The sequence below is a fragment of the Parasteatoda tepidariorum genome, chromosome 4 (assembly GCF_982258835.1).
Source record: "Parasteatoda tepidariorum strain Cologne lab strain chromosome 4, Ptep-v5.0, whole genome shotgun sequence".
NCBI lineage: Eukaryota > Metazoa > Arthropoda > Arachnida > Araneae > Theridiidae > Parasteatoda > Parasteatoda tepidariorum.
In genome coordinates this window covers 82,736,880-82,753,713 of record NC_141758.1, presented here as the reverse complement: position 1 = coordinate 82,753,713, position 16,834 = coordinate 82,736,880, and the positions used below count along the sequence as shown (strand labels likewise).

At 29.9% G+C, this 16,834-nt stretch overlaps 1 protein-coding gene across 2 annotated transcripts in view; it reads right to left on the bottom strand.

Annotated features, from left to right (window-relative positions):
• Positions 1-16,834, bottom strand: part of LOC107443131 (RUN and FYVE domain-containing protein 2) — a 75,675-nt gene that overhangs the window by 37,859 nt on the left and 20,982 nt on the right. The window contains exons 1-2 of one of the 2 annotated variants that reach the window (XM_043055068.3): positions 4,790-4,919; positions 696-855 (exon numbers count right to left, since the gene is read on the bottom strand). The exons of the other annotated variant lie outside the window; for it this stretch is intronic. Coding sequence (XP_042911002.2) covers positions 696-855; positions 4,790-4,843 — 214 coding nt within the window. The 5' untranslated portion in view covers positions 4,844-4,919. Of the gene's footprint in view, positions 1-695; positions 856-4,789; positions 4,920-16,834 lie in introns of those variants that run through there. 2 annotated transcript variants of the gene reach the window in all.

The following is a 16,834-nucleotide window of genomic DNA, read 5'->3' as shown; positions in this document are numbered from 1 at the left end:
AATATTTGTATTTACTGCTATAATGCATTTTTTTTAATAAAATAAAATTTGTCATTCTAGGCAATATATAATTTAAAAAGAATGTTCTAATGTTGAGCGCTCCGGTGGCGCAGTCGGTTAAGGGAGCAGCTTACACCGCTGGTCGGAGAGCCGGGGTTAGTCAATTCGGTGACTGATCGATCTCAGCGATGGCTGGTTGATACGAATTCCACACTCGGATCGCACTGACCACAGTGCTGAAGTAAAATAGTATCAGTGGCAGACGGATCATGGGTTGAAGTCCCCTTGCCGTCAGGCGAACCATGGGTGGCTTTGTGGTTTTCCTGTCCATGTAACACAAATGCGGATTACCTCAAAAAGTCCTAACAAATTTCTTCCAATACTTGATCTAGGAGTTCTCTTGTCTACTGGATTGGGTTCAAAATTACAAGGCTACATAGTTGAACATTGGTAGTCGTTAACTCAACAATGGGTCGGCTGATCAACGACGATTAAAAAATAAAAACAACCGTAAACACGTAACAAGGCGTACATTAAATCTGACGTCTTATCTATAATAAAATAATAAAGAAGTAATAACTGAAAACATTCAATAATTGAACTTAAAACTTTTGTTGATTTTCTTTTCATCTTAAAAAAATCATGAACTATTTGCACCCTGTCCTGAACACACTTATTACAGAGGCTATAGAGACCTTCTTTCATTTCATAAGGCTTGGGCAAAGGAGGAATTTGATTAGCAGCTTCAAACTGAACGTCTGTTAATTCTCTAAGACAGAGCCATTCACCATCGACCGAGACTCGGAAATTGCACAAATATATTGTGTCCTTAGCCATATTGAAATATAATTCTATCTGTTATCAAATTAAAGAAAATATTATGTAAAGAATACAAAAATAATATTTATAAACAGCGCTGATATCTTATATCTGATATATACAAGAGAAAAATAACATTAAAGAATAAAACTCCGTAATTATCAAACAAGGAACTAAGAAAACATTTCTTTTATGTCATATAAGGTTGAACAACATCGTGATATTTTTCTAAAATTCGATTTTTCATCATGACGTAATACAGTAATCTGCACATTTAGGAACGTTTTCCTTAATGTATAAGCTGAAACTCATGAAAACTGAAAAAGATAGAACATCTTTTGCATTGACGTTTATATGCTTTGCAATATGGATTCGCAACAGAAATTTAACATTTTCAAAATTCTATTTTAGCGGACTTAGACACTTAACCAATTTATTAAATTTAACAATGTATAAATTACTAATGGCTTTTTGCTTCAAAAGGCAGGATTTATTATATGGAGCTTATAGTTTTTGAATAAATAAATATAGTTTGACGTTTCCGGGCATTTTTATTTCAAAGAAAAATTAGGTAAGTACCGAAAATAATGATTATTAGGATCACTATTAGAAAATATACTTAATCAACCACAGAACCGTTTATTTGCACAGAACTTCATTTAATAGCCATTTTAAATATAACTTTAAACACGTAGAATAATGTAAAAATAACATCCTTATGTTTTGTTTACATTGCGAACAATAAGTTAATTTAAAAAAAATAAGCCTCTTCGAGTTAATAAGATGTTGTCTTATAAGAGAAGCTAACATGATGTCAGCTAAGTAAGAAGCGTCAAAGTTATCACCATCTTGTTAACTCTGGAAATATCTTTATTTCGTGACAAAATATAGCTTATGTTCGAAAAATAATTAATATTTCGAAAATATTTCCTCAAGAATCCGTAACCATCCAATACTACCTGCACTTAAAAAAAAAAAAAAAAAAAACAGGATATTTTGATCCTCAACTTTAAAATATTGTTAACAAAAATCTCTTAGAGAACAGTTTTAATTTACAATAGTTTTCGAAAAAAAACATTAAAAAAAATAATAATTCAGAATATTAAGTCAATATTGCATGCATGTTTAATACAAAATATCATAACGGATTTACCAACTTTCTACGCTTTTGTAAAGTAAATAACTATTCTAGTGGTAGCTAAGTTAATGTTTTAATGTATTATTTTCAATTAATATAAACTTATTTTTCACACCACTATAATTGATTCAAAAGCTTATTTGTAACACCACTTTGTTCCAGCTCATTCTGGTGAGACTTTTAAAATGTTCGGAAAATTACCAAAAATTTTGAAATATTTGATTTTTAAACGTCTACCACTCTATAAAATATTTAACAAAAAACTTAGTAGTTGACAGGCCTGGATTAACAAAGATAGAGATAATATTTTTATAAAAAATTAGTTTTAATTTCCAATGCCCAATTTTTTTTAAAAAAACTGGAAGGAGCTCATTAAATCAACATTGGATAACGATACATCAAAAATTAAAAAACATTATATCGACTTTGGGTTTTAATATTTTCGTAATGCACTTTTTTTCGACGTATACAGATTCTGAGATATTCTTAAATAAAGAGGAATGGAAAAAAAAATTATTTCATGCAAAATGATATTATTAATTATTTATACATCTTTTCCTTAGTTTAAAATAAATGAAAATTTTTTGAACCATATAATACATAAAATTTTTTTACACTATTTCGGGTTATTTGATTTAGATGCAATTTAATGCAAAATAAATTTACCAGTGAAAGGTAATGCGCCTGATAAAGTTATCTCGAAAAAAAAAAAAGAACAAACATTTGAATCAGCTATTCTAAATAGAGAAAAAGTGTAAACAAATATTAGGAAATCAATTATTTTGAGAAAAAAAAATGATAGCAATGACTGTATAAATATTATGAAAGTAACTAAAGGATCAATTGATAAAATTTGTTATTAATAAGCACACTTAGCATGACTCATTCTTCAAGAACAAAAATGCTTATTTATAAAGTGAATTATTTTCATATATTCTGTCCAATATAAATAAAGATGTTTTTTTCTAATATTTAAGAAAATTATTTTTTAAAACCATAAAAAACAGGGGCTTTAAAAAAAAAGAAGGAAGTAGTAGTTGGAATAACATAATCTGGATATTTTTAATGCACTATTTGTGATTATGAAAAGTGGATTAAAAATTAAAAAGAAAGATAATTTCAAAAAATTCTATATTAAGATATGGAAACTATTTTTTTTTTGGGTGTGCATTTTTTTAAAGCTTTAAAAATATTGCTAGAATATTTAAATTTTATTAAAATTTTACGAATTACGCAAACATCGTTATATAAAATAATTTTAAGTTACTTATGAAAAATATTTGGATATTAACAAACTGAAAAATGACTTACATAATGCAACAACAACAAAAAAAAATTTAATGTAAGTTAACTAAATAATGCGACATTATTTATAAACTTGCACATTTAAGGAAATAATTTTAAACAAATAAATAAATTTCCTAAATAAAAAACACAAAATGAATAATTCAACGAAAGAAAAAAAAAATTAAAATACATTTTAAAACGAATTGAATAATTACTAGAAACATGTAGATAGTGTTGCATCACATAGATCTGAATTCGCAAAGAAAGTATGAATTCAAAATTATTTCAGAATTATGTGGATAATAAGAGTCAAGTTTATCATGCAGACAGTGTCCAAAAACCTTTTTCAAATCAAAGCATTTTTCAATGTGTAATAATGATTGAGTTATACAGGAGTTCATTTTATGAGATTCCAGTAACTGCACATTACATTACATATTGCATTTTAAATATGAAATCGAAAAATACTTTATATACGAAACTTGCTAATATTTAAATTAAAAAAAAAATAATAATAAAAACTTATAACAATAATAGAAAATTTAAGTTATAGATAAAGTAACTATAAATAGTTAAAAGTAACTATAAAAGTAGGTCTCGTTAAAGGAAAAAAAATATAAAGTAAAATATAAATCATAGAACTGCAGAAATCAAATAATATGTTTATAATTTCAAGTTCTAATTAACAGTATCAGCATTGTACAAACGTGGACAAAAAATTTCACTTAATGCCCGACTTAAATATCTATTACGATTTTAAAGCTGCAGCAATTAAAAGAATTATTAATTGTTTGATTAGGTATAAAAACAGGATAGAACATAATTTCAGCATTGCATCAAAATTTACGAAACTGACAGAATGAGAATGAAAAAAATCAAATTATTCAGTTTCCCAAAATCGTCTGCGTCTCTGTCAATGTAAATCAGACAACAATTAAATTAATGAAGGATTGAAATTAACCGATAAATGGCAATAGTATCTTCAATCCACAACCAATGGATATACAGAACAAACGTTAATTTTCGACACAACATAAATGATTTTTATAACATGCGGAGGTATGAACATTAAGAGTAATTACACAATACCTTAATTCAATATTTAAAAAAAAAAAAAAATAGTGATTGTAGAAATAGTAAAAATTAAAAAAAATTTAATTTCCCTAAAATTAAATGATGTTTGAAATTATTAAATGCAACATAACGTAAACATAAATAATGAAGGTAATAAAAAATTTATCATCTCAAATATAACTCCTGAAACTGCATGCAATAAAAAATTTATACGATTTTGAGTTAAATTTCAAAAAAGACTTATCAAACCATGATAAGTTATAATAAATAAATAATATTAAATATAAGAACAGGACAGAACACAATTTTAGTATTGCATAAGAATTAGAAAAATTATGAAACTTTCAGAATATGAATGTAAAAAGCAGATGGTAAGGTTTCCTTTGAATCGTCTGCAGGAAATGTAAAACATGACAACAGTTAAATTAATTAAACTAATAAAGGTGATTGAATATTGCGATAAAAGGATACATGGCGATTGTATCTTGAATAAACAACCAATGGATATATAGAATTTATGTTCATTCGCGATACAACATGGAGATTCTTTTAGGTTCGGAAATACGTCATGGGAGAACTTAGGGCAATCGATATGGCCACACCATATCGATCGGACCACCTAGTGGAATGGGAGGAAACTACACATAATATTCTAAATATAGGTATTCTTTTTGTAAAGAAATAAGATATTTTTCCATATTGACATATATCCTAATAGCATAGTTTAGGAAATGGCACTTAAGAAGACGTGAATCCAATATCGAGCATTTCAAGAAAATTAGAGCAGTCAGACATATCGAATTAAGAGTTATTTTCTGAAAAATGTTCCGCGCAGGAATGTTTCTACAGTACTTTCGTAACGAAATATAATGGTTTTTGTTTTTCCACACCTTTAAATGTTTATCACTTTTGTAGATTATATATTTTTAAATCATAATGAAATAAAATTTATAAAAAAATATATAACTACTACAGAGGATTACCTGTCAATTAAAAATTTTTTTAACTTCACGGCACTTAGGAACATTTGCCTCCTTATATATATATATATATATATATATATATATATATATATATATATATATATATATATATATATATATATATATATATATATATATATATATATATATATATATATGTATATATATATATATATATATATATATATATATATATATATATATATATATATATATATATATATATATATATATATATATATATATATATATATATGTATATATATATATATATATATGTGTGTGTGTGTGTGTTTAAAATGAAAAGAGAACATGGAAAAAAATGCAGAAAAAGGAAAAAAATTAATAAAAATCCGGAAAATAAAAGATATAATATTTTCATCAGCTCACACGATTATATCCGCAAAAAGAAGTGCTTTCTAATTACTTGCAGCTTATGCGCAGAAAATAAAACTTATTGTTTTTCTCAATTTTCTTCGTTTTTTTGTTGTCTTTTTCGTATATATATATATATATATATATATATATATATATATATATATATATATATATATATATATTAAAAATAAGTTTAAAAAAATGAAAATCTCTCTATATTAAAAAATGTAAGAGTAACCGCTGCTCCTCATTTGGGTATTCAACCTAATTTTACATTTTTCCTTTTATTGTGCGAAAACTAAAAGAATTAGAAATTTTAAATTATAAAGGTGAGTAGAAAAATGTACAAATAGAATGATGGAATTAAAAAATTTAACATTCGATAATTGTGTGAAAATTATTAACAGTTAACCAGAAGCAAAACACGGAACTATGCGGGGCGCACTACAGACCGCAGAAATGCAACAACAGAATTAAAGTTTGGCATACTGAAAGGGCCATGTTTGTTTATAAACTTAACACGTGTTTTTTTTTTCTCCCTTCTTTTTTCTTCTTCTTTTTTTTCTTTTTAAATTGCAATTTGTTCGAAAGTTATTGCAATTTTGAAATTCTCTTTTCACATTTTTTATATATTTTATTTATTATCAATATTATTATTTTTTTTCTTTTGGTTTTACGTTACATTTTGTTTGTTGCGCAAAAAACTATTAGATTTAGAAACTTGAAATTATGAAAGTATATACAAAAGTGCAAAGAAAGTGAGGATACAAAAAAAAAATTAACATTCGATAATTAGTTCATGAATTCCTAATTCATGATCCTAGTTAGTTCATGAACTGTTAAATTTGAAGTAAAAAAATACTATGGGAACCGTTCTCCAGCCCATAGAAATGCGATTACAAAGTTGAAATTTAATATGATAAAGGGGCTATACGTTTCTCTTTTTCTCTTTTTTTTTTTAAAGAAAAATTTTTTAACTTGTTCAAAAGCTTGAAATTTCGAGTACTTTTTCGCGAGTTTTTTCTCACTTTTTTGCTTTAACTAATAACTGTTTATCCATTGTTGCAGAAAATTTAACTGTCTCGCGATCTTCCATTTTATGAGCCTACGCTTCACTTGATGTCAAAAATAATAGAAAAATGAATAAATATAATAAAAAAATAAGAAAGAAGGATAAAATGCAGCCTGACATAAATCGAGCAAATCGACATAACATTTGTGTCGAAATCTTTTACAATAATATAAAAGAAAGATATCAAGAGAAATAAAAACTGTTTCGAATTCCAACAGCTATATTGATATACGTTGTTAACAAGTAAAACTATTTCTCACTTTCTACCTTTTATTGCCACGCACATTCAGTATTTCACAATTAAAATCATCTAGGTCCTTACGATCAATATATTCTTAAAATTTGCTCAAATAAAATTATAATAATTATTTTTTAAGCGACGAAAAGAAGATTTCTCGTTGACTTTAAGAGAAAAAAAATGATCAATGAAGAGCTGTCACGGGCGTAGTGTTTATCAATTCTAAGTCTCGGATCGGGAATTATTGGCATTTGGATTTCTTTTTCTTTCTTCTTTTTTCAATTTCCTTTAACAAAAACATGTTGTTGTTTTTTTAAAAAAAGGTAGAATTACGTAAATAATTTTACTAATTTATACAGTAAAAAAGTTATAATATTAAATTTTCCACGGAGGAAGTTAAAAACTTACTGCAATATAATTTCAATAAAGAAGACATTTTGCAAAAATATACAACATGTGTTCAAATTGAATATATTATATTACATACTTGGTAAATATTATATATAAATTGTTAGGGCAAATGATATGTCCTGACTACACTAAGTTTTTATTATTTTTTCTTTCTACACACATTTTTCAGAAAAAAGGTTGCCCACTCCTAATATTGATTGATTAAAACAAAATGAAGAATTAGCAATTATATAAAAAAGGGTTCATTTTTTAATCAATTTCACAAAATGAATTCTAAAATTTTATTTCAAGTGAATATTACATGATAATTTAGTATAAATATTACATGTTAATTTAGTATAGTTATTAAAATAATTTCAAAATTTGAAGGAATTTATACGTAGTCGTATTTTGAAGGAAACTACAATAAACATCATCTCCTTATTAAAGGAAGTGAACAGTGCGCAAAATAAAAAAACGAAACATCCTGAATAACATTAGATCCAATGATCGGATTTTCAAGTTCGAATCTTAGGTTCACGGGGTGACCTCAAATATGCTAATTTATCAGTGCAGACGTTATTTTAATTTATGAAATCAGACAGAAATACGTAGTTTTCCTGAATAAATACGTAGTTTTCCTGAATTTTTTTAAAAAAAAAATAAAAAAACTATGGGGATCATATTTCTCAGATTACAGCTACTCCTTACATTTTGGGGGTCAAAAATTAAAATCTGTCGAAAAAAAGGTATGTTTATTCAGAGAAAATTTGTTTGATTTCGTAATTTAAAATATCGCCTGCAGTAATTAATTAGCATATTTGAGGTCAACATTAAGATTGAGTCCGAGAACGTGAAGGTCCGATCATTAGATCAAAAGTTATTCAGGATTATCCTTTTTTTTGGCGCACCTAACATTTTACTTGTAAGCCATAAAAAATACATTAAAGCATAAGTAGCCCAGTAATAATTTTGCTCATTGTAGCTTAATGTATTCTGTATTATATTAGAGCAGGAAAAGTGATCATTAAAAACATAATAATAACAAAACATAAAATATTCAGTATTAAAGCAACAGAACCGTTGAACAAAGGTATTTCAGTAATTACGTGATCACGCTCACTAAAGACACGCAATTGAAAATATTAATGATAATGTAGCAAAACGAATTAAAAAGGATCCTCATATTAAATTCTTTCCTGGAAAAATGTTATTCGAATAACTCACTTGGTAGTATTTCCGGTCTGCATAAAAGTTTGCAATCTTTTGCTTGCATAATTTGGCTAAAATAATTGACACCAATACGGTTTAAATATTTTCTAAAATGTACATAAACAAAAATGATATTTTAATCTTTCATAATTGACTTAATTAGAAAGTTCTTTGAAAAGCTGAATGTATTAAAAGACGTATTACCTAACAAAATTTCACTTACAATACTATCCCCTTTTTCGAAATATTTTATTGTATCATATATGAAACTCTGTGCAGTAAATAGTTAAGAAATTCTTAATTCGATCTTTCTTAAAAGGAATAAAAGAACAATTAAATTATAAAAACGGACTAATTTTAAAAAATAAATAAATAAATTGTCTGCCTCTTTTTTTCTATAGGTTCGTGTTTAACGTTATACTACCGTACCAAAATACTACCGTAATCAAAATAAAGTACACCGAACGGTGGCATAAGTTAAAAGTCAAAATTCAACTCATCACTTTTAAAATAATTTCTTCGGACTTCAATGTACTAAGTGAACTTTTTTTTTTCAACGAGTTTCCTCAAAACATGCTTAAAAATCTTCTAGTGACGGTCCTTAGATTTCGTAGAGGCAATTTCAAATGTGGGAATGAGAAAAAGTTATTATCCATATTAGGAAAATACGGTGCTTGTGAGACCATATATGTTTAATGTCTTGCCAAAAATCGATGATTAGTAACTGCAGTGTGAGAAGGTGTTTAATCCTGATGCAAATAGTCAACTCGCGCCGAATGAGTCATCGTTTTTGACGAATTGCTTCACGCAAACGCCGAAAATCACTCAAATAATAATTTTTAATGTCTGCTTGGTTGGGCGACAAGAATTCATATTGCACAACACAAAGACAATCGAAGAAAACAGTTAAAAATTACTTTGATTTGATCAAGCAAATTGACGTGATTTTTTCGGTCCTATTTAACCTTTTCAAGAGCCAACCACTTGTGTGTTGAACAGCTCATCCAACGATCCAAGTTTCGTCAGCGGTAATATGATTTAAAAGGAAAATCGGGTAGATGCAAGACGAGAAGAATTGAAGTAATTATGCCTAAACATGTGATTAAAATCAGATTTAATTGGATGCCTGCAAGCGACGTCACGCGTGTATGTCACACTTGATACCATTTGCAAGTATCCAATTCTTAAAGAAAGAATCTCCCCAGCAACAATCTCTCCAGTCAATTGTTGTTTTTGGAACAAAATCTTTAAAAAATTCGAGATGCGACGTGGCACACAACTATTGCACTCATAAAACCGTTAATGTTTTTTATAAATGTTTAAAAAACTTTATAATTTGTTTTTGTTTTTTACAAATTTTACCAAATAGCAACCAAACAATAGATTTGTCTCTTATCAAGTAAAAAGATGATCACCGAGTATCAATTCTCTGACTAGATTGATATGTTGATTATTAACCGAAGTGCATGGTCTAACACAGTGGGCGGCAAAGTGCGGTTCCTGGCTCCTTAAGTGCGGCTCTGGCACAAATATCCGCAATAATATTTTCATTTAAAAAATAAAAAAATTGGTAAGCTTGCAGAAGCATCACCAAGAAAATAATTCCTCTATAGATAAACACCATTTTAAAACAATAATTTTAAATATGAGGGAAGTACACTAATGTCCATAAATTAAGGATAATGAAGTTCAGGCACAGAAAGAGACAGAAGCCAAACAAATTTGACTTATTTGTAAAGTCTATGTATTAAACAAAAGGTAAAGAGCAAAAAAGATGCTATATGTTTGACATAATTAATAAAAATTGCGATTTTTACTCCCTGGAGCAAATTTCAAAAAAGAACCTATTTACAAAAAAACAGTATAACATGGTTAGTACGGAGTATGTTACCCGGACGATGCAATACAGGCTGTACAACGCCTATGCATGCTGAGTATCAAATTATCAATCAGATCTTGGGGAATATTACACCACTCATCAGCAATGCCCTCCGAAAGTCCGGTAGACAGGTGGGAGGGGGTTGACGGGCTGAATTCGTCGGCCAAGCATATCCCACACATGCTCTATTGGATTCAAGTCCGGTGAGCATGCTGGCCAATCCATACGGGTGATATCCTCTGATCGAAGGCATTCGTCTGCAATGTTTGCACGGTAAGGACGGGCGGTGTCGTCCATAAACAGAAATTCAGCACCCATGGCGCCCCGAAACAAACGTACATGTTGTTCCAGAATGACATCCCTATAGATGTGGCCTGTCATCGTTACACTCTGAACATGCAGGTCAGTTCTGGAACCAAGAATAATTCCTCCCCAAACGAGCCATCCTGCACCACCGTAACGGTGTCGTTCAATGGTGCTGTCTTGGTGGTAACGGGTACCTGGCGCTCTCCATATGAAAGTCCGGCGAGAATCAGACTGCAAACTAAACCTGGACTTGTCGGAAAGCATCACACAAGACCACTGTTGCGGTGTCCACAATGCATGCTCTCTACTCCAGGCTAATCGCAAGCGACAGTGAGTTGCGGTAAGTGGAACACATCTGACAGGCCTACGAGCATATAGACCAATGTGCCCTAAGCGTCTGTACACTGTCTGCCTTGAAACTGTCCTACCCGTAGCTGAAGAGAGCTGACGAGGCAGGTCTGATGCTGTGCTCCGTCTGTTTCTTTTGGCAGTAACTGCCAAATACCAGTCTTCATTCGGCATTGTAACTCGGGGGCGACCTGTGCTGTAGCGTCTACTCACATTACCATCATCTTGGAATCATTGCCAAAGCCTGGAGATGACACTCTGGGTGATTCCAAATTCCTCGGATACTTCCAGCTGGGTACGTCCACATTCCAGTCGTCCGATGATTCTGCCACGTAAAAAATCACCCAAATGTTTCCTTTGCGCCATAACTATGCGTTTATTGCACTGAAAGGCTTTTAAAGCGCTTGTGAATAATTTTACTTCTTTGCCACCATTCCTTATATACCCCTCTCTTACACTCTCGTCATTGTGACGTACTACCAGCGTCATCTAGTGGTTTCCTGTAATTTGCGTATTCTTCTTCTGGATTTGTGTGATAATTCTACGGATGAAATTTTAATTTTAGAGTTTGATTTCCGTGTGATTCTGAATTATCCTTAATTTATGGACATGAGTGTATTTCTCAGCAGGTTTTAGGAATTTAAAAACAGCAGAGCAACTTTAGCATTTGTCAAAAATCCTCTTAATGCTACGATAACCGAGTTGAAATTTTCTCCTTTTGAAATTGACATTGGTAGCTTTGAAATACAATTGCTGGATTTAAAAAACAAGGAGATATGGCGCTCTAAATTCGAACGTCTTTGTGTTGAATTGGAAATATTGGAGAAGAAAAAATTTGATCTAGTTCACAACACAAGTGGTCTGCTTTGAATGACCTGGAGAAGGAAGACATGATCATTTTCAACGCTTGGAATTGTATTCCTGACTCTCACGATCAGCTGAAAAAGCTCGCGTTTGCTGTTCTTTCCCTTTTCGGTTCCACTATATGTGCGAACAATCTTATTCAAGCATGAACATTCTTAAATGCCTAAAATTAAAAACAACATTCAAACCTGACTTACTCAAACTTTCCAAGGAGATGCAAGCACATTGTTTGCATTAATAAATATTTATTAAGTATGAAATTTAGTTTTATTCAGTGTACTACTTATTTAGTGTAATAAAAATTTACTAAACAAGCAGATTTGGCTCCCAATTTTTTTTCAAATTGTTGTAATGCTCATATTTGGCTCTTTGGCTAATAAGTTTGCAGACCACTCTAACAGATCGCTGATCCCCTTTGATATATTTTCTACAGTCTTAGAACTTTTTTTTATATTAATTAAATATACAGGTTTAGATACACAGTCGTCTTTAAAACGTTTTGCAACACTTCCCTAGCTTTTATAGCATTAATCTTATTGCGAAAACAGAATTTATTGCATATTTTTTGCTCAATAACATTCATTATTTGGAAAAATCAACAAAATGAAAAATTCTTCTCTCACTAAAAACTAATTATTTTTTTTCAAACGATAAAACTTAATATCTTCCAGAGTGTTTCTAAATATTAATAAAAAACGTAAAACTGTTTGATAAAAGTCTACAGACGCTATCTATTATATAAATTTTGATTTCGGCATTTTGGACATTTTTTTTATTACAGTATTACTAGAAGAAGCACATTTTGTTTTCCAACATCAGTTAAACCATAGTAAAAAAAAAAAATTTGAAAAAAAAAAAAGAAAAAAAAAAACAGATTGAATTTATTACTAAAAGACATAAGGCATGGTTTCTTTTTAATGTAATTGCCATTAAGATCTGCAAATTTGACAGATGGTTGCAGGTGCTTCAAAATGTTCTCTTTGTAAAACCCTGTCGCCAAAGGTGTGAGCTGGTAATTTCTACACTAGACCATATCCATAACAAGCCATCCATGTCCATCGGAAATTGCGTCCGCCAACGAAATGAAAGTTGTTTTAAGGTTGTTCTCTAACGGCTGGCTCTGTTATCATATTGAATAATATGCTGTTTTTATAACAGTTGTTAATAAGTAAAAGTTATTCATGAAGTAAGGTTAAGTATTTCCCAGATTTAAGCCAACGTTAATTATGAAAATGGTTCAAAATATTTAATGAGAAAAATTGCAGATTTATGAAAAATAATAAGGCGTTTGTGATACAGTTTTGAAACATTTCAAAACTCAGTACAAGGTTGCATTGATTGGACTCATAAAATTATCAAAAAATTGAGAATTATACATTGATTTTATTAAAGCTCATCTCGGCTTAAAATTTTGCAAACAGACAATTTTTTTAAAAAACGTTTAATACAATACCCTTAAAAAAAGACTATACGCAATTTCTTAATTTTAAACACCATAACAGTTTAAAATGTAAGCTCAGTTTTGAGTTCAAGGCTCTCAAACAGGGCTTTTTAATTTTCCTGATATAAATGCTTCGATAAACAGCTTTAAGCTTTTTCTTTTTTTAGCCTGGAAGCTTTGGCTCAGATAAACATAGAAACATCGTTAAGGTTCATTTGACAAACTCATGAATACAACAATGTTGAATTCAGTAAATGCTGAGCAAAGTTGCTTTGAAGAACAGTTTTAACCCTAAAAATTACCGCAACTTACATTTCTTAACCAAAAATACTAAAAACATTATACTAACGCAAAAACTTTCAATACTTTATACACTAGCTACATTTAAATTATTCACCCTCTAAACTTTCCTCTTCGGCCCTTACCTACTCAGAGCATCAATCTAAGTTTAAATCTACAATTTCAAAAGAGTGGAAAACCCCACCCTGTCACCACTGGCATACGGGCAAAGAGCCGGGCTCTTTGGTTATTCACAACAGCGACAGAGCCTCAGGAACGGCATTTTCAAGATTGGCAAGTGGACACACAAAGAGTCTCTCATTCTTTCAAGGCAGGAGGATCTTTGCAGTCTGCTCTAAATGTAAAGCTCAGCAAGCCTCTGCAGAAAAAATCCTGGACTGCTTGGGTCTTTCCAAGAAAGACTTATACGCTTCCCCTCTTCTGGCTCTCGATTTTCTGAGGGTTAAAGATTTAATGGACTTTGTCTGTATTATATTTATGCAGAAGACTCTAGAACAGTGGTTTTCAACTGGCGGCCAGCAGGCGACATCCAGCTCGCGAAACTTTTTTTTTTGTGGCCCTGCGAACTAAAATATATTAGTTGTTATTTTTTTGCGGACAATTTTCGTAAAAATCTAAATGGGTTTAAAGTACTTTTCTTCTTTAAAAAAAACCTAATTTCTTCGTTTCTGCGAAATTTAACATACCAACGGTGCAAAAAAAAACTATTTCTCAGGTAAAAAACTACTTCTTATTTTAATTTGTAATTCAATACTTTGTTTTGTACAACTTGATAAAAATATGACAGTAATATTTAATGTTCTTTCAAACATAAAAAGTCCAATATAAAATTTTGATAAAGTTGGCGGCCAGCCATTTGACTGGCTTTTATAAATTATGGCCCCGGCCTCATGTAAGTTGGAAACCCCTGCTCTAGAAACTATTAATTACATACAATTTTGATTTCGAAAAATTAAAACTACGATATTTAATTAAAGTTTCCAACTGCATTTCATTTTGTTTGGTAACAAATTGTACAAAATTGTTAGTTATTCAATGAATTCACTTGTATTCATATTTAGAACAATTAAATTGTAACAATTGTAACAAATGTTTGGGAAGGGTGAATCATATATGCCTTCTGTGTGAATGCATATATGAGTAGAAGGGGTTAAGGAATGTTACATTTTTCATAATCAATCTTTCATTCCTTTTCTGATGTAGGATCAATAATTACAACATTATTCAACTGCCAACATGACGAAGATACCAGCTTTTAAGTAGGTCATAAAAATCATTAGGTGGAATATAAGCTGAAACACAGCTAGCAAATTCAAAACATTTACGCTGTGTTTCTGAGCTCTGTCGCCAAGGAAAATAAAAAAAAAGCCATAGTTTATGTGCCTTACACTTGAAGCAAAGCGATTTTAAACTATATATATAATCTTGCCTTGAAGAATTATCTGGGCTTTAGAACTGACAAATAACATAAATATTTGAAAAGTTATTAAACTTTTCTTAAAAATCGCTAATTTGATGACATTTTTTCACCTAGATGGAAATTGTCAAAATCACTGCCGTATTCTCAGTTTTTGCAAATTTTTATGAGCATGCAGAATTGGAGTAAATTGTTAAATATTAAAAAATTAGACAGCAAATGCTTTTCACTTGTGTCATTTCTCCACATTGACGTTTTGCGCCATTTTTAAAATAAGCGAAGAAAGCGCTGGCCTAGACAAGCTAAACTTGAAATAACTGTTATGAGTAACAGTTGCAAACGCACAGCAGTTATAAAAATAGCATATTTTTTACAAACAAGCATCATTTCATATTACAACCAAGCCTTCGAAAAACAGCCTCAATGAAAAAAAAAAAGACAATATTAATGATATAGAGACAATAGCTAGTTTAATTGAATAAATCCAAGAAAAATTCAGAAAAGATTCAAACGGTGAGTAAAATCATTTCAAAATTGAGCCAACAACAGTAACAGAATAAAAACGAAATGATAGAAAGAGTCAGCAATTCATCTATTTTTAAATAATAAAAAAACATTTACATAAAACGTACTTAATGAAGCTTTGATACATTTGAAAGGCATGTGGAAACGGTAGTAAAAAATACAGGTGTTTTTACATTCCATTCAATACATTGATATTGAGTCATAATTATTAGACCAGCCATCTGAGATTGTTGGGTAAACAGCTCGTTCAATGTTAAGTGCTGCTTACATGAATCAGTTAAAAAGAATTCTATTTCTGCCGTTTATTGTTTTCATCATTTCTACTCCCAGAAAAATGTTAATTTAGTATTACTGTATAGAAGTGTGCTAAAAATCACTAACAAAAATATATGTATTTATTCTAATAATATGAAAAGAACTTTTTGTGAAATCAGTAGGTGTAAAATGCTTTTATATCGAAAAATATTTTCTGTTTACACATCGACGCAATAGAATTTTAGAAATTAAAGTGAAAAGTTATACTCTGTGCAGGGACTGATTATCGCCTAGGCTAAATAAGCGTGGGCCTAGGCTATAAGTACTAATACAGTAATAAATACTAAATAAAAAAAGAATTACAGCTAACAATAAAAAAATAATTCAGCTAATCAATGACTTGCAGCAAAAATCACTGATTTCAATTGTTCGTGGTCACCAAACAATTTTTATTTTGACGTAACATTGTTTTGTTGTTTTACATTTTGCTTTAATTTCTAGATACGTATATATCTTAAAATCTTCTTCAATAATCTTCATTAGTCTGCTTTCAAAATTTCTTAGAATGTTTCGCTTGAATTATGCAGCTCAATAGATTCTCTTTCATTGTTAGGACTACTCTTCAGTAATTTAATTTTAAAATATTTTGTAAGGGGCCTGAAAAATTCGGTGGGCCATGGGCCTGAATTTGTCTTGATTGGTCCCTGACTCTGCGTACGAAATGAAATTATTTTTTAGAGGGAGATTGCTATTATAATACAGCGAAAGACATGTCCTTCCCATGATGTTGCAAAGGAACATTAACTCAATGATAAACAATAAATTTTCAATAAACAAAATACCCTTAAAAATATCTTCAATTCTCCAATCATGTTTGCAGCATTCTTACTGTATACGATTCGCACATG